Raw genomic sequence first — 22,400 nt, 5'->3', positions numbered from 1 at the left:
GTTGAATTGGGCAAACGCTCAAACGTGTTCTCCATAACTTATTTAATGCCTGCCAGTAACGGAATCCAGCATTGACGTTACTGGGCAAGTTGTTGGAAGGGTCTGTGTGATTGATGTACGTAGCCTGGCACTGCACTTTCTGGACAAGTCGCAGATCTGTTTTTGTTACTGTTCAATCTCAAATCATGGTTTTAGTGAGAGCAATTGTGATACAGTACTACCACCAGGGTGGATTTTTGATCTGATGTCTTTAAAGAAAAATAACTAGATTGAATATCATTCTGACATGTACATCAGATCACATTTGAATTGTTGCGGAATCCAGTTCTTGCATGATTAGCTAGAGTATTAATCTATCCAGTGCTATGGTTCTTCATGGGCACATATTGAGATTCACAAGTTGCACATGTCTAATCTTCACAAAACTGGTCAGGCTGTTGGGGCTGAGAAGCTGATGTAAGTGGCTATGATCAAGAATTGTAAAAGAAGCACAAGTGCCAGTTTACCCCGAGGCCTCTGATTTTCATGTGGTGAATACCTGATCTCATCTGTGTTGTCAGGATGTTGTGATTGGCAACTATGAGGGAGGAAAAATTCCAAGTAACACTACCAATATTGTCTCCGTTTGTACATTTCCACGTGATTCCCGCTTGCAGAGTCTGGAGAGCAGTTATGATCAGCTCTGGGTGTCAGCTCTGGCTCAATTGGTAGCACTTAGTTGGGTTTAAGTTGTGCTCCAGAGACTTGAGCACGAAAATCGAGAATTGACATTCCAGGGCAGTGCTGAGGGAGAACTGCATTGTCGGAGGTGCCATCTTTTGGATTTGATGTTAAAGAGGCCCTGCCCTGTCTGTTCTCTCAGATAGAGGTAAAAGATCCCATAGCACTGGTTTGAAGAAGAGCGGGGGAGCTATCCCCGGTGTCCTGGCCAATCAACATAACAAAAACGGTTTATCTGCTTATTTTCGCATTGCTGTTTGTGGGACCTTGTAATGTAGGAAACACAAGTGCACTTGCGTTTCCTGCATTACAACAGTGACTACACTTTGGGCGTCCGGTAGTTGTGAAAGGCGCTAAATAAATGCAAGTCTTTCTATAAAAGGGTATGTGGGGAAATGGGAGTCCTATCTTCCTGAAACCTCAAGCTCTGCAAGTTTGGTTGTTACATATTGAGCATTCTATGAAAATCGGTGTGGGAACTGGTTTTTGGCATCTAATTAAACCTCAAGGTAGATTGTTGCACAAACTTTAAGGATTGAGGATGCATTTATGTTGCAATTGTAATGTCAGGACAAAGTGGTTAAGGCTGTACTTGTGACTCCAGAGCAAAGCAGAGTGAGACCACCATCTTCAGAGTGTCACATTATACTTCTCTTCTCGGGTATCAGGTTGAAAACTGCTTCACATCAAGGTTAAACTTTTAGTGTAAATACACCCCTATGTGCTTATGTCGAGTTGTACCCTATATTGTATAACCAGCCTAATGCAAAATAGATTCAGCTATAGCAGGCTTATCAGTTGTTTGTTTCTTGCCTTGGAGGATCGTGTGAAGCAGTGAAAGGAGTCTTCCATGGATCTATCCTTGACAATGTCCTCTTCCTCCTAGATGATGCCTTCCTGCCCTTTTTTAACATCATCCAAAGACATGTGGTCGTCTTGCATCTGTATGCCAACAACACCCAGCTCTACCTTTCTGTTGCCACTCTCGACCGCTCCACTGGCTTGTGCTGTCGGACTGCTTGTCTGTCATCCAGTCGAAATTGGGAAGACTAAAACCACTGTCATTGGCTCCTGGTACAAACTCTGTACCCCTGCCCCTTTGAACACTGTCTCAGGTTGAATCGGACTGTTTGTCACCCGAGTATCCTATTCGACCCCAAGCTGAGCTTCCGACTCCTATACCTACTCCGTCACAAAGATCCCTACTTCCATCTCTTATAATATTGCCTGGCTCCACTCTGCTTCAGCCTATATGCTGCTCATCCATGTTTTGTCACTTCGAGACATGATGATAATTCCAGGCTGGCCTGGATAAAATTCCTTCTTGTCCTTCCCCATCTCTAACCCTACTTTCCCCCCCCCCCCCCCCCAACATTCCATTCCCCTGGCATCTTGTGCATCCCACCGTCCTATTAGCTGTCTTGACCCCATGCTCTGGGATTCCCTAAAGCCTCCTTAAGACCCTCCTTACAACCCATATGTTTGGTCATCCCTCCTCCTTTGTTTAGGCTTCCATTTGTTTTGTCTGTTTATGTATCTGAAGCACCATGTGACATTCCTTTTACATTGATGTTGCAAGGATGCAAGTTGTTGCCCTTGCAGCACCTCTGACATGTCTTGCCACCCACTCGAAACCCATGAAAATCGAATTGTAGGTTAGGAAATGTTTTTAAAACTGGAACTTGATTTGAAATTTTGATGTTTCAGTTCAAAATGGTGCCAGTGGTGAATGGGAAAAAAAAGTGGTTGAATATTTCAGAGAAAAGCTAAAGGAGACGACTGCAACTAATTGGGTAAGTGATTATTTGCGTAAATAATCAATTTCAAATATAGTGGTAGTGTGAACAAAGACTTGCTACCATTTCAAAATATTGGATTTATTGTTTATAAAGTTATTCAATTCTTTAACAATCTCTAGTGAATGTTTGTGTCACATTAGGACATTGAGTTAAATGCCAGTACAGGTTGGAACTCCCTTATCCAGAACTCCCTTATCTCAAACCACCCCTCGTCCAGAACCATTCCTGGTCACCGGGTGTCGCATGCGCAGAACTCCCACATGAAGAAGTTGAAGTCCTTCCCTGTTACCGACTCCCACAATCGCTGGCATGATCCCGCGATCCACTGGCTCCCTCATGATCTCTCTGCCGCACTCCCAGCCCCCAGCCAGCCCCGATATCCCCTTGCTCAGTACCTGTACCATCTAATTTAACATGACCACCTCTCATCTGGAAAAATCCCTTATCCAGAACAGGCCAGGTCCCGAGGGTTCCAGATTAGGGAGGTTCAACCTGTATAGCACAATTATACAACTGAATAAATGATGTTGTGCAATGAGTCAGGTACAGGTATGTGGTAACCTCTTTTAACAATTGCCTTGTACAACTCTAAACAATGGTCTGGATTTTGTGGACAGCGGCGAACCAACTTGCACTTGCGGTAGCATAGTGATTATGAAACTGGACTAGTAATCCAGAGGTCTGGACTAATTATCCAGAGTCATGAGTTCAAATCCCACCATGGAAGCTGGGAATTTAAATTCAATTAATTAAATAAATCTGGAATAAAATGCTCGTGTTAGTAATGGTGACCATGAAACTACCGGATTGTCGTAAAAATCCATCTGGTTCACTATATGCCATTCTGGTCTGGCCTATACGTGACTCCAACCCAGTGTGTTTGACTCTTAACTGCCCTCTGACATGACAGCTCGCCACCACCTTCTCCAGGGCAATTGGGGATGGGCAATAAAAATGCTGGCCTTGCAGTGAACGAATAAGATTTTCTGTGGGCTTTTGCACTGGAACTTGCTGTGATTAGAAATCCTTTTCACCGCGGCGTCAACTACAGGGGATCTGGGATCTGTATGAACAGGGCAAGCAACAGTGTCTCCTTAACCAATCAGATTGAAGAATCCTTACTGAGTCTGAACCAGGAAGTCTAAGTTGGAATAGTTAATTCAATGCCAAATGATGTACAGAAAGCGAAATAAAGAGAGGAAAAGAATGATGGGATTAAGAGAGATAAATAAGTGTCAGAGAGAAAAAGGTTTTTTAAAAAAATTACATTTTAAATTTTTTTTAAATCTCCAACAATAATTAAAATCTGTAGGCATGAGACTCAACACTTGTAAAAGTTAATTTTCAGTGCCAGAGAGGTTGTTTGACAATAATTAAAACTTAGCACGCCATTTTTTTAAAAAAATCGCTTACACTTGAATGGACAATCCCTAACTTTATCTGGTATGTTTTGTGGGTATCTATCACATAAGCAATACTCCCTGTAAACTGCGCTTTGTTCTGCGCAGCCTGTTTCTTTTACTGTGCAGTCCCTTTAAATTTCTGCGCATGCAAAGAGAAAGCCGGTGAGCGGCCTTCACGGGACCTTTCCCATTACTGCACGGCTGCGCAGCTTAGAGAGAGCATTGCTCATAAGTACCCCAATTTCATGTCACTCCGCGTGTTTCAATGCTGAATCCGTCGGCGAGATTCTGTTCGAGCGAAACTTCTCTGGTCGCAGGGCAATCCGGAGAGCAACTTCCTGATTTCTGCGTTTAACTCACGCGTGCAGACGCTAGAAGTTGCTGTCCGATTTACAGCTTAATAACGGTGATGCTGATGGCACAGGTTTTACGGCCAGAATAACATTGAAACTATTATTTTTAATTGACCAGGTGAATAAATGTCTCGTACTTCTATATCTAGCATCTGCCCACATCACCAGATGAGATTCCCTGATAAGTGTTTGAAAGGATATATTTTTTTTTAAATCACAGTTTAATTTCTAATTTCTGTTGATATAATAGGCCAGTTTGACTACACCATTTGCATTGGGGAAAAGTGATTTTAGCTTTGCTTTGATGTACATTTTAGTGAAATCCTCCTGTGAAATCAACTGAATCATATTTGGGCACTGGAGTAAGAGCATTTATTAAAGGTAGTTTCGCATCACTTCACTTTCACACTGGTTGCATTCTAATTGCAACGGGTGGTTTTCAACTTGTCTTTTTAGTGTTAAATAGTTAACATCACAGTTAGTTCTCTGCTGACATTAAATCTAAGCTGGATTTTGGTACAATGGAGCACAGCAGTTATGCACAGAGTTGCGTTTCTCCGAGGCCGGGGAGCAAAGTGGAGCTGACAGTATAACTCCTTGTGTTCAGTTGGTGCTAGATTGAAGCTCATGTCTGTAAAATAAAAACACCCTTAGATTTTCCAAATGTTACACCAAAGGGAGTGATGATTGTACTCTCTCTCTTACAAATAACAGACTAATTCACAATAGGCTACAATACCCTGCCCCTGCTGTTGCTATTTCAAGAGACTATTCCTGAGAGCTTGATTTGAGAGCCAGGAGAATTCCCAACAACTGTAGTTGACGGGTTCAAGTGTTGTGCATCTTTGACATCCTCTTGAGGCGCCCACTCAAGTATCTCCTATTTGTGTAGATGGTTATATTGTCTTAAGATTTTGATGCAAAATTAATTGCACATTTTATTTTAAAGTCATAATATTTGGTACGTATTCGGTTGCTGATGGTCAATGTCTCTAGAACTCTATAAATTTCTTTGCTTTAAAACCTAACTTTCCAGTCAAACATTTGGTAGCTGCTCCCTCCATAGTTCAGTATTAGTTCCCCAATCTAGTTTCAATTGAGGATTTCCTAGGGACCTTTTTTATATTATGTAAGTTAACGGTATAGATGAAAGTTGTTGGAATAAGAGGCCATTCTGTCAGTAGCTAACATGGCATTCTCCGTGAAAGATTTAATTGGAATACAATTTTTCCCTCCTAATAATAGGTGCCTTCCTTGAATGATGTTCCACTGCATTACTTAAAGCCAAATAGTTTGGTGAAATTCCGATGTATGGTCCAGGATATGTTTGATCCGGAGTTTTATATGGGAATTTATGAGACTGTGGAGACAGCTGCCAAATCTAAAGTAAGTATTTTTTGGGCAGAAATGGCATGTTTAAAACTATGTCTAAAAGCAAAATAGTAAATGATGGCCATCAAGCAGACCACGTCTTCAATGTTCACATATTGGGAACTCGCAAAAGCGTTATTATTTTCTCTTGGTCATTTTTGTGCAATTTTCCAACTTTGAAATGGAAGAACTATTGTGGCATGTGTTCGCGTGAGGCCTGCATTTCAAACTACAAACATATTGAAAAGTATTATGTTGACAAAATTGATGTATTTAGGAAATAGTGTGGATTTTTCAGTTTCCAGTGTGCTCGGAGGTACTTCTAAACTCCAAGCTCTGAGCCTTAAAACATCTGCATGGTTTCACCCACCCTTTTAATTCTCTCGCCCCTTTACCTTAACTACTGTGTCCATCGGGCATCATGAGTGTACCTTGGGTGATTTCATTTACACTTGTTTCGGTATTTTTTTTTTAAAAGAAAGTTAGCACACTCTTACAAAAGCAAAATACTGCAGATGTTGGAAATCTGAAATAAAAGTAGAATATTCTGGAAATACTCAGCAGGTCAGGCAGCATTGGTGGAGTGCAAAACAGATAACGTTTCAGGTCGATAACCTTTTGTCAGAATTGGGAAAAGTTGAGAGATGCAACAGATTTTAAGCAAGTACCGAGGCAGGGAAAGGGGGGAGGAGAGGAAAGAACGAAAGGGAAGGTCTGTGATAGGGTGGAAGGCAGGAGAGTTTAAATGATTAAAGGTATGATAGTACAAAGCAAAAGGAGATGGTAATGGGACATATAAAAAAACAAAAGATAGATCTCTGAGTGTAAATGGGAATAGCAGAATCATCATCAACTGCTGCCATCCGAAAAATGGGGGCAGAGGTTATGATCTGAAATTGTTGAACTCCATGTTAAGTCCGGAAGGCTATAAAGTGCTTAATCGAAAGATGAGGTGCTGTTCTTTGAGCTTATGTTGAGCTTCATTTGCAGTGTAGGAGGCCAAGAACAGAGAGGCCAGAGTGGGAGTGGTGCAGAGAATTAAAATGACAGCCGACCGGAAACTCAGTTTCGCGCTTACGGACTGAACTCTGTTAATTTGAGCCCTGTAAGGCTTTTGAAAATACACTTCCGAATGGTGCATTTACCTTGTGGCCACCAGCGTTCCAAGGTAAATGAGGTGCCCGTGCGACTTCGAGCCGGTGCTCGAGAATCGCCTGAAGAGGTTGGTTTCCCCAGCACCTCCAACAGAAGAGTAATGTAATTGCTTACCTTCGGTATCTCTGGCCATCATTTGTTTTTTAATGTCCTTGTTTTCTTCGTACAGGTCAGTAGAGCAGGAATTCGCCTCACTGGCCTATACAGACCTTGCCGAATGGCCGTAAATTGTAACTTCTTTGAGCAAAAGATTAATATAAATGCTGTCTTGCACAAACATTCTCCTTTTAGTAATCTGTTGAAGTCTCTTGTTTTTGAGAAATGGAGGGAAAGCATAGTTTTTCTCAGAGGATGGACCAAAGTGCACAGAACTTCTGTGTTCTCTTCAGCTCAGAGCTGAGCTACAAACCCAAGCTATTATCCATTACCAAGCTCCAATGTATGTTGGGCTAAAAATGTACCCGCAGTATCTGTTGTAAAAATGTATCTAAGTTTGTGTTTGTATATTTCTCCTGGTTGTCCAGGTCTCTTCACAGACCGCTGAGAAAGTCTGGATTTCTTTAAAATATTGAGCTTTTATGTGGTTCACAACATCGGCGACAGCAGTCAGTACATCTGTCAGCTCCTTTTGGCATCGGTTTTGCGGCTGGTGCCTCCCTGTGTATACATCAGTGGTGCCACAAACTGTGCAGTGCAACAGCTTGAATCCAGTCTCCATCCTTGTCTGGATTTGTGATGAACTATAATATTGTCAAAACACACTGCTTACCTGGTGGTTGCCTGCCACTGCAGCCTCACTCCCACCTTCCAGGCTTACTGTGATAGACTAGTAATCTAAAGTCTGAATTTCTTAAATTTGATCAGTTCTTTTTAACATTTTAAAGAAATTCAGACTTTTGATAGTGGCTCTCTGTAGCCCCTCTTCTCCTCACCCCCCCACCCCCCCCCGCCCAAACCCCCTTCAGTTTGGAAACCTCTGATGTAACTGAATCAAAAGTGCTTTTTGGATTATTTTTCATTTAAGGAGGACTCCAGGTGTGCTTTACTTTGGATTTGTAAAAATACTCTAGAATACAATCATTAGCAGATATAATCTCCATGTGAAAATCTTGCATTTTGTTTCTATAGGCCAGAATTTGTAGTACTTGGCATCATTGCTCAGCAATGCCTGTCTTGACTTGACTTATTTGGCATTTATATCTCTCTCTTTAAGAGGTTATGGGGTTGTAAAGTACAGAATAATTTGTTGACAGTGAATTGTTCTTCAGCCTCAGACACCTTTTTAAATGAGATCTTGTGAAGCTATTTAGCAGAATTTGAATCATGGAGTAAGTAAACCTGATGTGCTAGGACAGTTGGACATGAGAGCATAGCTTTAAGGTAGTGAAGAGTAAATTTAAGACAGACATCAGAAAGCATTCTTTATGCAGAGGGTAATCACCAGCTGCAGTGGACTGCTGAAACTCTCCTCCATGCCTTTGGTGCCTCTAGACTTGACTATTCCAACGCACTCCTGGCTGGCCTCCCACATTCTACCCTACGTAAACTAGAGGTCATCCAAAACTTGGCTGCCCGTGTCCTAACTCATACCAAGTCCCACTCACCCATCATCCCTGTGCTCGGTGACCTACATTGGCTCACGGTTAAGCACCGCCTCTATTTCAAAATTCTCCTTGTTTTCAAATCCCTCCATGGCTTTGCCCCTCTCTATCTCTGTAACCTCCTCCGAGATGTCTGCGCTCCTCGAATTTTGCCCTCTTGAGCATGCCTGATTATAATCACTCAACCATTGGTGGCATGCCTTCTGTTGTCTAGGCCCTAAGCTCTGGAATTCACTCCCTAACCCCCTCCACCTCTCTTTCCTCCTTTAAGACGCTCCTTCAAACCTACCTCTTTGACAAAGCTTTTGGTCATCTGCCCTAATTTCTCCTAGTGTGGCTCGGTGTCAAACATTTTGTATTGTAATACTCCTGTGAATGCTTTGGAATGTTTTACTACGTTAAAGGCGTTATATAAATATAAGAGAAAGGTAGCATAGTGGTTATGTTACTGGACTAATAATCCAGAGGCCTGGTCTAATGATCCAGAGATGCAAGTTCAAATCCCACCATGTCAGCTGGGGAATTAAATAAATCTGGAATAAAAAGCTAGTGTCATTAAAAACCCATCTGCTTCACTAATGTCCTTTTTAGGGAAGGAAATCTGCCGTCCTTACCTGGTCTGGCCTATATATGACTCCAGACACATAGCAATGTGGTTGACTCTTAAAATGCCCTCTGAAATGGCCTAGCAAGTCACTCCATTGTTAGGGATGGCCAATCAGCGAATTGTTTAATATTGTTGAAGAGTAGTTGAGGCTCTTATACCACTGGATGCTATAATGGCAAGACTGTAGAGTTTGATATTCTGGAAGGATGAGATCGAATGGGCTGAAGATTCATCTTAATACAAATGTACTTTGTGAACTAATCTAAAATGTTAATCCCTGGTTGCATCATTTCTGAACTTTTACTGCACTATTTTTGTAGCTTGCGCTCTGTAAAGAAGCACTTTAGCAACCAATAATCCTGCACAACAGCGGAAGCTCTCCTGTTTGATTGTATTCGTACTTGACCTGGGAGCTTCTTGTAATTGAACCATGCACTATTGCTTATCGTTACTCTGGCTGTTTGACTGTATTTGCATATGCATCTCTACATTGTGTTAATTATTACAGATTGTATGCTTGTTTTTCAGAGCTAGTTTTTAAGTTTTGAACAATTATTAGCTAGTGTGAAAATATCTCAAACGGTCAAATTATTTTTTGATAGGTTCTACGCTTTGGAAAATATAAAGATGTTGCTGAATGTGGGGTAAGTAGTTGTTCAGTCTTCAATGCACTTTTTTTTTTAAACTGTACGTAAAATGCCAAATTACACAAATTTAAAGTTCTTCTACTTTTAAATGCAGTTAATGAGTGAGTTGCACAGTAAGATGCTGTTATCCTTTTTTTAAAAAAAAAAGCAGATTGTTATGGCGAACATAAGTTCGATGAAGCAATAACATTTACAGGGTTCTCGTTCAATTACAGAGACACTGCTGGGATGGTGTATTTTTACTTTCTCACAGTAGATGGAGCTAGCACTATTGGTAAAGGCGACTGAATACTGGACGGAATTTTCAATTACCCTTTTATTTAACAAAGGCAGAAATCTTTTTTGTCAACAGTGTACTTGGTAAAATGGTCACAAGCCCATCTTATAAAATATTGTTGCTCATTGGTTCTATATCCTGCATTTCAACTCTTGTTTGAAAATTGCTGAGTGTAAGTGACCATACAATGGGCTAGATTTTGGGTGCTTTATGCCGCAAATTGACCTTCCGCGGCGACAACCTGGTCGTTGGGATCCTCGGTGACCTCTTTGCGGCGACGCTTCCACGTTTCTTGGGACCCGTAGGCCACACCCAGAATACCAACACGGTCAATCCTGTCGGTACAGCCCTTCTAGCAGCGGTAAGGATGAAGACCTGCAAAAAGGTGAGTTAAAATTTTTATTAAATTATTTTGCAGCGATTTAGTAGGCAAGTGTTTTTTTTTAATGTTCTGTGAATGTTTTTTTTTTTTTTTGATTTTTGCAATTTTTTGGTTCCCCAGCCCTTCCAAAGCCTCTCTCGCAGCATTACCGGCCTCGAATTAAAGTTGCTGAAACTCGCGGTTTGTGTCACGAATCCTCGTGCAGTGCCGATTTTACCGAAAGTTAGCCCTGAAAATGGTAGCGCAGTGAAAACGTTCATTTTGACATAAAATTACCATTTTCACAAAAATCCAGCCCTAAATATCTGTCAACATATTAAGACACTTAGCATGTTGGCTCAATTGGTAGCACTCCCACTTGTGAACCAGAAGGTTGCTCCCCACTCCAGGAGCATTTTCATTGAATTCCCGAAAATACGATGCCATCATCATTCCAGTGAATGTTGTTCAATTGGAGCATAGCTGGTGAGTGTCAGCAGGCTATTCGACTGTTGAAGGCTTCACAGCTCAGTTTGATCTTTTTCTCACTGTGGCTCAGTGGGTAGGACTCTCGCCTCTGAGTCAGAAGGTTGTGGGTTCAAGTCTCACTCCAGGGACTTGAGCACATAAATCTAGACTAACACTCCAATGCAGTGCTGAGGGAGTGCTGCACTGTTGGAGGTGCCGTCTTTCTGATGAGACCTTAAACCGAGGCCCCGTCTGCCCCCTCAGGTGGCCGTAAAAGATCTCATGGCACTATTTCGAAGAAAAGTGGGGGAGTTATCCCTCAATCAACATAACAAAAACACACAATCTGGCTGCATTTCCCATATTACAGCAGTGACTACACTCCAGAAGTACTTCATTGGCTTAAAGCGCTTTGAGAAGTCCAGTGGTCATGAAAGACGCTATATAATAATGCAAGTCTTTCTTTTTGTTCAAATGTGCATTTTCCAACAGGATATCGATTCCAGGGCTGCTGAGGCCAATTTCAGCACACTGGCAGACGCCAGAAGGTTGCAACCCACTCCAAGGCTGAAATATGTTAAGAGTTTGTGATAGCACCAGCAATATCAGATGTGGGAATATAGCTCGCATTAAGTTAAAATCTCTGCAGTATGCTGCTTTTCATTGTGTGTATTGGGGTGGGGTTTGATAACTGAATTTTCTCAGGATGTGTTACAGAATGCATTTTCTCCCCAGCTCCAACAAGAGGTTTTCTTAAACTCTGCCAAATGCGCCACACTAGAGAGGCAGACATTCTACTGTATTCCGGTGCCTGGAGAGTCCGAGTGGGTCAAAGAAATATCCTTTTGGTGACACGGGTTCCTTAAGCCCGAGAGGCTTTTCATCTGAATGAATAAATGAATGCAATTTAACAGAGTAAACTGTAGTTTTGCTGGTTTTCTTATTATTATATAGGGCCCTGGTGAGTCCACACCTGGAGTACTGTGTACAGTATTGGTCTCCTTACCGAAGGAAGGATGTGCTTGCCATAGAGGAAGGGCTACAAAGGCTCACCAGACTGATTCCTAGGATGGGGGGGATTGCCCTATGAGGAGAGATTGAGTAGACGAGGCCTATATTCTCTTGAGTTTTGACGAATGAGAGGTGATCTCATTGAAACATACAAAATTCTTACACGGCTAGACAGGGTAGATGCTGGGTGGATGGTTTCCCCTGGCTGGGGAGTCTAGAACCAGGGTTCACATTCTCAGAATAAGAAATTTAGGACTGAGGAGAAATTTCTTCACTCATGATGAATCTTTGGAATTCTCTACCCCAGAGGCTTGTGGATGCTCAGTCTGAGTATATTCAAGACAGAGATCAATAATTTTTTGAATATTAAGGGAATCGAGGGATGTGGGGATAGACAAGTGGAGTTGAGGTAGAAGGTCAGCCATGATCGTATTGAATGACAGAACAGGCTTGAGGTGCCGAATATCCTACTGCTCCTAATTCTTATGTTCCTTAAATTGCTGTTATACGCTTATGCCAGTGCCAGCCAAGCACGTGGCAATCCTTCCACATCCTACACTCCAAGCCGGCACAAGAGGAGTTACGAGGAGGATGAAGACATGGAAATGCATCCACCCAAACTAAAAGAGCAGTGTGCAGGTAGGGGCATATATTTAGAAAACCAACACTCATTGATTGAGTTCACCAACAAGGGCTGCCAAAATGGTAATGAGCTCAAACTACATACTGCGGAGTAACGGCCTCTATTGCACAACACAAGTTATCCATGGTAGCCCTAGAGGTAATATTGTGGCCTATAAATAGAGCTGGAGCGCGGGGCCCTGGAACATCGTGGGTAAAAGTGCGGCAAATGATGATACGGGCCCAGAAGAGCCTAAGGCACAGGGGCAGCACGGGCCTGCTCATAGTGCGCACACATATCACAGTATGTCCGTACAGCAGAGCAGGTCTCCAGTCGTCCTGGTTCAACCCTTGCCACTGGATAAAGGCCGAGCTCTGTCGAGCCCGTGTGGTGGCTGATGTGCAACGGTCACCACACATGTTTTTGGAAAAAAAATCCACGCACAGGCATCTTCCCCTCAGCTGGAGTTCTGGACTGGAATATTGAGTCCTTCATTGAAACATCTTTGAACTCTTGTGGAAGCACGTCATCCTCGTTTGAGGGACCGCCTATGATGATGATTGTAGTACTCCTGCCCATTTCTCTAATGTCTTGTTAATGAATGAGAGAGGTCCCTTTGATGTGATTTCCCCAAACTACTGTTGTATCACAAAGCAGTAATCTAAAAGGATTAAGTTTTTTTTTTCATGAGATATGCTAACCAAAGTGCTGAATTACATTTAATTTCATCCAGAATTAGTTAGAAGGCATTTATTTTTTATCTTCTGCCTTTCACGAAATTCAAGACATTTTTATGAATGTGTTTCAGCAGTGGAAAATGACAGTCCAGCCTACACCTCTCGCTAATCCAAGTGCAGAGACCAAGCTTGGCTTGTGTAATAAAGCATTTGGTGGAGATGAGTCTGACTGCAACTTGACGCAAATCTGGTCCCTTGTTAAATCTGTAGTGTCCTAGCATGTTGTGTATGTGTTATACTTCTCGTTCACCATTGGTCATTGTGTTGATCAATTTGAAACTTCAGGTGTTTCTAATTAGTGTTAGGAGCCAACAACACGGAAGGGGTTAATACTGTCTTTTTTAACTTGTGTGTCAGCTGGCTACAGTGGATCACAAGGGTGTGGCGACGCTAAGCGCCTTGAAAAGGAAGCACCAGGTGGACACCAGAATGTGCCTAACTGCACCACATCAATTGATCTCAACTTCCCATTACCAGGAGAGAAAGGACCTGCATGCCTTGTGAAGGTATGTTTTTGTCGAGGATGAAATGAGACCATGGCTGATCTGCGACCTAACTCCATATACTCTCATTTGGCCCATATCCTTTAATACCTTTGGTTAACAGAAAGCTATTAATCTCCGATTTTAAAATTAGCAATTGATCCAGCATCAATTGCCGTTTGCGGAACAGAACAGAATTCCAAACTTCTACCACCTTGTGTGTGTAAAAGTGTTTCCTAATTTCACTCGAGAGGTCTGGCTCTAATTTTTAAACTGGCCCCTAATCCTAGAATCCCCAACCAGCAAAAATAGTTTCTCTCTATCTACCCTATCTGTTCCCCTTTAATATCTTGAAAACTTTGATCAGATCACCCCTTGAGCTTCTAAAATTCAAGGGAATACAAGCGTAATTTGTGTAATCTCTCCTTGTAACTTAACCCTTTAAATCTGAGTATCATTCTGGTAAACCTATGTTGCGCCCGCCCCCCCCCCCCCTCCCAAGGCCATTATATCCTTTCTAAGGTGTGGTATCCAGAATTGCTCACAGTACTCCAGGTGTGGTCTCATCAGGGTTTTGTATAGCTGCAGCATAATTTCTACCCCCTTGTATTGTACTTGAAGGATACGGAAACTTTCCCTTCCTCAAATTCTGTGCTAACCATTAATGGTGGGAATCTGTTTTGATGGGTTTATTGATTTAACAAATCAAAATACAGTTGCTGTGTTCTAATCTTAAGTCTTTTTCTGCATATCCGTCAGAGGGGACAGAAGACACTAACTAGTTTTCCTCTTGCATAAATACCATGATTATCACTTTCAGTAAAGTATGGCTATTGTACTTGTTCAAGTAATGGCGCAGCTAATACAATCATGGAATGATACAGCACAGAAGGAGGCCATTCAGCCCATTGTGCCTGTGTCGACTCTTCGAAAGAGTTATCCAATTAGTTTCACTCCTGCCCTATCTTCAAAGCCCTGCAAATTTTTCCCTTCAAGTCTTTATCAAATTTCCTTTTGAAAATTATTATTGAATCTGCTTCCACCACCCTTTCAGGCAGTGCATTTCAGATCATAAATACTCGCTGTGTGAAAAATATTTCTCCTCATCTCGCCTCTGGTTCTTTTGGCAATTATCTTAAATCTGTCTCTTCTGGTTACTGACCCTTCTGCCTCTTCAAACAATTGCTCATTATTTACTATCAAAACCTTTCATGATTTTGAACGCCACTATTAAATCTCCCTTTAACCTTCTGTGCCCTAAGGAGAACTACTGCAGTCTCGCCACGTAACTGAATTCCCTCATCTCCAGTACCATTCTAGTAAATCTCCTCTGCACTCTATCTCAGGCCTTGACATCCTTCCTAAAGTGTGGTGTCCAGAATTGGACACAATACTCCAGCTCAAAATATTTAAATATTTCCCCCAAATAATGGAGTTTGTGCAGTCATTTTTCAATGTCCCCCCCCCCCCACCCCTTGGGTTGTTAGGCAATCATGTAACTTAGTACATTTTAATTAAAAACCCATGTTGATACTGGATACTTGCTTCAGTCATGCATAATTCTGTTCAGAATGTTTGTCCATTAATGTTTTATTCTCTTATTTGGCAGGTCTATGAGAACTGGGATGGTTTCAAAGTGAATGATATGCTGGAGGTTTATGGGATTTTATCAGTGGACCCAGCACTTGGTGTAATAAATGATGAGAGGTAAGACATTAGGTCACTAATACTACCACTATTCAGTGTGCCATTGCGTCACTTCAATTTTTACATACTTTTTTAGCGTTCAACATTCAGTCTTATAGAAATTAAAGGGGTTTCTTGTTTTTAAGTAGCTCAAGTATCAGTCTGTTTCTCTTCATACACAAATTTGAATAAAATTTATTGTCTACATTTTATCTGAGCAATTTTTATCGGGTTACTATGCAGAGTGCCTGATTTAATTGCACTGTTAAACATCTGTGCTTAACCTTGTATAAGATAAATTTTGTATTCAGAATGCAAACGTGCTATATTTGTATTCTGCAGTGACTACGGTTAACTGTTTTATTAATTTTCACAGCTGTGAATCAGGACCACAGCTTGAGGACTACAGAACCATGCACATTGTGTGTTTAGCTGTGAAATAACCGTCACAGTTCTTCGGTTCCTGTTTGAATTCAAAACTTGAGTTTCTCATTGCATTCTCAATTGAGATTTTTTCGTGGGGTAATTCGGTGCAGTGTAACCTGCACTGTTCTACTCCGTACCGTGAAATAGAAGGAAAGAAGAGCTCTTTTTTTTTTTTACAGCATATATTTAACATCTTAGTTTATATTAAAGAGACAAAGACATAAATTTGAAGTTTGTGGCTTCGTTTCACTGAAGTGTGAGTTACTGTGAACTTATTTTCCTTTTCCCACGGATGCAGTGCAAAGGATGGTTCGTCAGTCTTGGATCCAACTGAGTGTATGGACACTATGGAAGAGCAACGTGTTCACAGCCCTCCACCTTCTTTGGTTCCCAGACTTCACGCCATCGTGACTCGCAAACTGCAGCATGTTAATCCTTTCCTTCCTATTGCCCTGAAAGATAAAGAAAACAAGGACTGTGAGTCCAATTTTCCATATAGCTGTGTTTATTTGTTCGTGGTACGTGTGTATGCGTGTCTCGGATGTTCAGTTGTAGAACGTGTCGTGCGCGGACTTTAACTTTGGGAAAGAATGGTAAGAAGTAAAGCTGTTTATCGCACATTCTGAGATCAAAGTTCAGATTCGCTGAAGATACAACCAGCAGCGTGGAGATTTTGTCATAATGGTCTTGGGTTATTTTGTGCTGTCTCAAACCAGTTCCTATTGAGAACAGCACAGAGCACAGAACCGCATACAAATAAACAGTAATTCGCGATTTTTCAATTGAGGGCTTGTGAATAGCTGTATTAGAAAATGGCACAATTCAAGGGTTTGTTGCTGTGCGGTTAGGGAGCCAAGTAGAGAAAACTGCATCTGGTTATACAGAGCCTGAGCTGGGAGTACTTGATGTCATTACTGAATGCCAGAAATAGTGCTGGGGAATGATAATGTTTTTCCTGATGCACACAAAAACAGGCCTAAAATGTATACAGGCGAGATATGGGGGCGGGGGGAGGAGAGGGACAGCAACGTGAATCCCATGTGTTGGACAATTCCTCTGAAATGAGTGGGATATTTAAAATGCTAAATTTGAACAAATTATAGTGACCGAGAATCTGATTTCTTGAATCAACCAGTCTTTGTTTACCACTCTATGTAGTGCTGGAATTTGTATGCCTGTTAGTGTACGTTTTAAAAATAATTCACTAACTCAAGCTTCTGTGCCTGCATTGTCCATATGAATCATCTGACATCAGGACTACACTATGCTGGAGAGAAGAGAAAGTTGGTGCACCAGAACCCTTTTTGCCCTTTTTGTGGTGTTGTACAGATTTGCTATTATTTACGATGCTGTATAAATATTTCTTTAGTAGAAATTTTGAGTATTATTCCTCGACACCTTTTTCTGATGATTTATTCCAGTTATCACAAACATGATACCTGATTTGTCAACGGTCAGAGCAGAGTTGGTTGGGTTCCTGACCCATGCGTTATTGGGGGACAGTCTGGCTGCTGAATATCTCCTGCTACACTTCATATCTACAGTGTAAGTATACGATCTTTGTTTTGCATCATATTTTTTGACATGGCTAGTTTAACACATACTTGCACTGAAAACTGCAGTATAACAAATATTGTAAGTTTATGATATTAAGGGAGACCCCAAGACTAATACACTTACTCTATATAGGTATGGATTTGGTTTTAAATTCTGGTGAAATTGTAACCTTTTTTTGAAGAGGTGTAACTGTTATTTTGAACAAAGAACATGTGGTTTTGCAATCAAATAGGTGTCTTTCTGAATGAAACTGTTCTTCCTTTTTAATGTAACCAACGCAACCTCCAGTATTCATAAAAAGGGTGTGATTGAATTGTTAATGAGGTTAGAGATAGCAATAGTGCCATTTCCCACTCCCGGGTCATTCTTTGATCTGTCTGAGGCAAAGCAGATCAGTTCAGGTAGAAACCTAATCTTTCAAGTGTTCTGAACCACTGTCCACTGTTTGGGTGTCAGCTGTGGCTCAGTGGGGTAGCACACTCACCTCCTGAGTTAGTTTGTGGGTTCAAGTACCACTCCAGGGACTTGAGCACATAAATCTAGGCTGACATTCCAGTGCAGTGCTGAGGGAGTGCTGCACTGTCTAAACCGAGGCCCCGTCTGCTCTCTCAGGTGGATGTACAAGATCCCATGGCACTGGTTCGAAGAGGAACAGGGGAGTTATCCCTGGTGTCCTGACCAATATTTATTTCTCAATCAACATAACAAAAACACATTATCTGGTGATTATCACATTACTGTTTGTGGGAGTTGCTTGTGTGCAAATTGGCTGTCGCGTTTCCCACATTATAACAGTGACTACACTCCAAAAATACTTCATTGGTTGTAAAGCGCTTTGAGACGTCTGGTGGTCGTGAAAGGTGCTGTGTAAATGCAAGTCTTTTTATAAAGCACTCCCTTAATACATGACATTTTTCATTACAGGATAATATTTCTTCTAACTAAGGTACATTTGGTTGGGGGGGTGCGGGGCGTGAGGTTCTGAGCTTTAGCTGTAATTCACTGTTTTCTAAAGAATGGAGTCTTTTTTAATGTATTTTTCGTTGAATCAAATTGAAGACAACCAACTAACTTCTGGAGTAGTGTTGCCTACTGTTTCTTGTGCAGTCCACATTTCTGATTGTGTCTGTGGGACTTGCAATGTTGAGTGCAATTTAATTAGAACTGCTACTTGTATGACTCGAATAAAGAATGCTTCCTCGGGTGGTTTTTAAAATCTATTTGACAGTTAATCAATATGCACAGCTTTAACAACCAAAGTGAAATGTTTTGTGTTTCCTGCTTTGGTTGTGATGGACAAAACTCCAAAGATGTTGGTAAAACATTGTTTTGCTTTTGGTGTCGTTCACTGTCAAGCTAAACTACGTCTTGGTCAGTAGCTGCCAGGGTGTTGGGTTGTGAATCTGACCAAAATCAGATGTCTTATTTTTGCTAGATTTGCCAGGAGAACAAGAGGCTTGCAATGGGGTGCAGAGCATGGACCAATATGGAGCAGGACTGGAGAAGCTCGCTTGTTGTGGGGTGGGAGGGGGAGGATGAAAGTGGAAGTTGTTTTATTTTTTAAACTACTTATATAGAACATGGCAACTGAGGGCCAAGAAGCACCTGTGAGATTTGGTTCACAAACCATTTGGGTGCCAGATTGTGTAATTATAGCATGGGAGGATCCCGTATTAAATGTGGACGCAATAAATTATAATGCGGGGGGAGGAGGGGGGGCGGAGGTTACAATTGGACATCTAGGAATGCAGACTTTAAGTATGTGTAAACATAAGATTTTTCTATATATTATAAATTGTGTAACTAACTGCTATAATTGCCTGTAGAAAAGGTAAATCTTTCTGCTTTGAACTTTGCATCTATTGTACAAAGTAGGGTAGCTGGTCAGGTGCTAAGTAACGTGTTTTGATGCATATTGCAGATACTCCCGGCGCGACATACTTCCACTGGGTAAATTCACAGTAAATCTGAGTGGCTGCCCCAGGAATAACAGTTACACAAAGTACTTCCATGGGACCGTTCAACAGCTGGTTCCATCAGTAAGTGGTAAAGTCATGGGAAACTGGGGATGTGATCATTCGGTCAATCTGTGATTGCTGTATATTTTTTTTTAAAGATAGATAGTTCAGATAACCATGGTTATGTGGGCCACATAGGATTTCACCAGAGTGGAAGATGCATCTTCCTGCTGCTAACACTGAACGTTGTAATAGTCTGCATTTTGGGCAGACCTCACAGGCAGGGGACATCAGTGCTGGCTATGGTCTTTGTGGCCTCCAAAAATGTTTGGATTAGGAGCAGGGCTAGAAAGTATGCATCAATATGCCACTCTGGCTATGTCTGCGCCAGCACTCGTTCTGACTAAGGGCCATACACTTTGAATATAATGGTGGAATATACCTTCCTGTAAATACTATGTTGAGAATATACACCACCAGTACTACAGCAGTGTGAAAACCAGTGTACTGCTTTTCTTAATTATTACATGCTTGCCAGTATTCCTGTTCCAGGCTGTAATCTGTTTATTCAGTTTCTTAAAATAAAATATAGGAAGGGGGTGGGGGGGGAAAACAAATTATTTATCATGGAATCATAGAAACTTGCAGCATAAAAGTAGGTAATTCGGCCTGTCGTGTCTGTACTGACTCTTCGAGAGAGAGAGCAGTCGTGCTAACTCCTAAGCCCCTGCTTTGTGTCTGTAACCCTGTAAGTTCCTTATCCTGAAGTAACTGTCCAACTCCCTTTTTAAAATTATTTTTGAAATCGGCTTCCACCCACTTTTCAGGTAGAGCATTCCAGATCCCAACGACTGAGTGAAAAGAATTCTCCTCTTCTCCCCTCTAGATCTTTTTTCAATGATTTGAAATCTATGATACCTGGTTATTGACCTCCTCACCAGAGGGAATAGTTTTTCTCTGTCTACGCTATCATCTGCAGTATAGTTATTGCAACATTTGAAAATTATACCTTGACTTCTAAGATGGTCACCCCAGTGGCACAGAGGTAACGTCTGTGTCTTGGAATCGCACAACCCAGGCAGATGCCTTGTTCAATCCAGGGTCCGTCTTGGAGTTAGTTGGCCATCTAGTGTAGTGCTAGCAATGCTGCAATTGGCCACACTGATTAGGGAAAGAAAAATTGACCAGACCTCCTGCTGAAAGTGCAAGCTTGGCCATGATGCTCTTCCAAGTCAAATAGCCTGCCAACTTAATTCTATAAACGAATAATAGTCACTTGGGCGATGTGGTGAGGACAGTGGTGTCTGTGGGACCAAACCCGAGTGAGATGGTCCGCAGGGGAGTTGAGAACATCAGGTGGTGAAGATCCTTGATAGCATCCAAGAAATAAATAATTCTGCGTATGTATGCACGTGCATACAATTAACAAGAAATTGCAATGTCCTTTAAACCTGTCTTTAAATTTTAAACTAGTATCACTTTAGACTTTTTTTCCATCATATCCTGGGAATAATTATGATAATCACAAGCCAAAACTATAGTGTAATGGTGAAAATAGCTCTCATTCTTTCACACAATTAGTCTTAAGTTCGATGCCGAGCTTTATTCAGATTCGCTACCCGTGAGTTTATTGGTGTGATGAGTAACATTAGTAATCTGAGGCCTTTTTTAGTACATTCTAAATGAGAAAGTAACTCGGGACCAAGGGCTAGACTTTCCCTAAAGCCCACCACCACCGGATTGCCACCCAAAAAGACCGCTAAGATTCTTCAAATAACGCTGGCGCAAAATTGCATAAAAAAGGGGAAAAATCCCGCCTGGCGAGAAAATGGATCTTGCATGTAGATTCTTGGCGGTTAAACACGATCCTGGGCAAATTGGGCGGTACTTAACCAGAATGGGAGGTATGTACTCAAATTTACACCGAGGCTGCGGTTGGGCCTGGGAGGGAGGAAAACTCAAAATATATTTTTCAATTAAACAAAATAAAAATTCAGAAAACATTCTCTCGACCCTTTTTAACTTAATAGTCGTAAAAGAATTATTTTTTTTTTTTTAAACCTTTAACTTGCCTTTCTTTGCAGGGGTACATACCTACCGCCTAGTTCCGACTGCTTTTCGTGGGCGTTTTTTTCGATCTTACCTATGGGTCACTGCTGAGACAAAACTCTGGTTTTTTGGCGGTGCACGCCGGCGATATTTTGAAAATGTCAGCGGAACTCTCTCTGTAAAAAAAAAAAAAATGAAGTGGAAACTTTTGCCAGGTGGTTTTCCGTCGAAAAGAGCAGAGCCGCCGAGAAAACTGCCGCAAATGAAGAGGAAAGTCTAGCCCTAAATGTCCCAGAAGAGTATAGTTGCAGTCAAATTGTTTAGTATGACAAATGAGAGGGAGAGGTGATGTCCTGCGAATAACTCATTCACGGGCGGTGATGACTTTAAAACTTTGGCATAAGCTGAACATAAGATTAGTCGTTTTAGATGTCACAGCCAGGAGTGAGTGGTGCATAACTGAAAGTAGTAGCTTGTATGCACGAAAGGTCAATCTGCTATAGTAATTTGTACTATCGACTAAAGCTACTAGTACAAAAGAAACATCGGTCTGTTTTTTCCGGGGCCTGTGACTCTGTATGCCGTAAGTTCCCTGCAAGTTCCGGGTTTCCGCATGCGACACACATACAAGAAAACCTGGAATTTGTGATCTGTCAGATTTCAGCTTGACAGATTGTTGGAATGCCCGGGAAATGGCCTTTTGCTGGCAGAGAGTTGCCCACGAAATCCTTGCGCCTGGTAAAAGTAGGGCCGCCTTTTACCAGCGTTTACAGAAATATTGAAAACATTTTTAATCATTTAACTTAAACCTTTAAAATTAGTTCAGGTTATTTTGGATCCTTTAAAAAGGTTTACGTTTATTTTTCAAACATTTAATTCTTGTTTTAAATGTTTAATTACAATATATTTTAATTCATTTTGACCATGTAATTATTTTTATTTAAGTTGTGTGAAATTTGTGTTTCTTATGTGATTTCTATTAAGCTTATGGGGATTCCGCATGTAAATGGGATCCCCCATTCTCATTGGTTGGGCAGGCCCAGAAGCGCGAGTCTTTGTAGGTACGGGACCATCGGGTAGGTTCGTACTTTTATTGCAGTTCGGAGGCAT

General features: G+C 41.4%; 2 protein-coding genes across 2 annotated transcripts in view; one reads left to right on the top strand and one right to left on the bottom strand.

Annotated features, from left to right (window-relative positions):
• The window catches only part of mcmbp (minichromosome maintenance complex binding protein), a 34,548-nt gene that overhangs the window by 808 nt on the left and 11,340 nt on the right, over nucleotides 1-22,400 (top strand). The window contains exons 2-11 of the mRNA XM_070876668.1: nucleotides 2,428-2,513; nucleotides 5,521-5,661; nucleotides 9,612-9,653; nucleotides 11,498-11,599; nucleotides 12,283-12,412; nucleotides 13,490-13,638; nucleotides 15,224-15,321; nucleotides 16,025-16,203; nucleotides 17,148-17,271; nucleotides 19,205-19,322. Of these exons, the coding sequence (XP_070732769.1) occupies nucleotides 2,428-2,513; nucleotides 5,521-5,661; nucleotides 9,612-9,653; nucleotides 11,498-11,599; nucleotides 12,283-12,412; nucleotides 13,490-13,638; nucleotides 15,224-15,321; nucleotides 16,025-16,203; nucleotides 17,148-17,271; nucleotides 19,205-19,322 (1,169 nt within the window). The remainder of the gene's footprint in view (nucleotides 1-2,427; nucleotides 2,514-5,520; nucleotides 5,662-9,611; nucleotides 9,654-11,497; nucleotides 11,600-12,282; nucleotides 12,413-13,489; nucleotides 13,639-15,223; nucleotides 15,322-16,024; nucleotides 16,204-17,147; nucleotides 17,272-19,204; nucleotides 19,323-22,400) is intronic.
• The window catches only part of inpp5f (inositol polyphosphate-5-phosphatase F), a 271,778-nt gene continuing 270,747 nt past the window's right edge, over nucleotides 21,370-22,400 (bottom strand). Inside the window, exon 20 of the mRNA XM_070876665.1 lies at nucleotides 21,370-21,466. Within this exon, the coding sequence (XP_070732766.1) occupies nucleotides 21,385-21,466 (82 nt within the window). The 3' untranslated portion in view covers nucleotides 21,370-21,384. The remainder of the gene's footprint in view (nucleotides 21,467-22,400) is intronic.

The sequence above is a fragment of the Pristiophorus japonicus genome, chromosome 3 (genome assembly GCF_044704955.1).
Source record: "Pristiophorus japonicus isolate sPriJap1 chromosome 3, sPriJap1.hap1, whole genome shotgun sequence".
NCBI classification, from domain to species: Eukaryota; Metazoa; Chordata; class Chondrichthyes; family Pristiophoridae; genus Pristiophorus; species Pristiophorus japonicus.
Note: the sequence above shows the minus strand (reverse complement) of the source record. Positions and strands in the feature narration are given on the sequence as shown.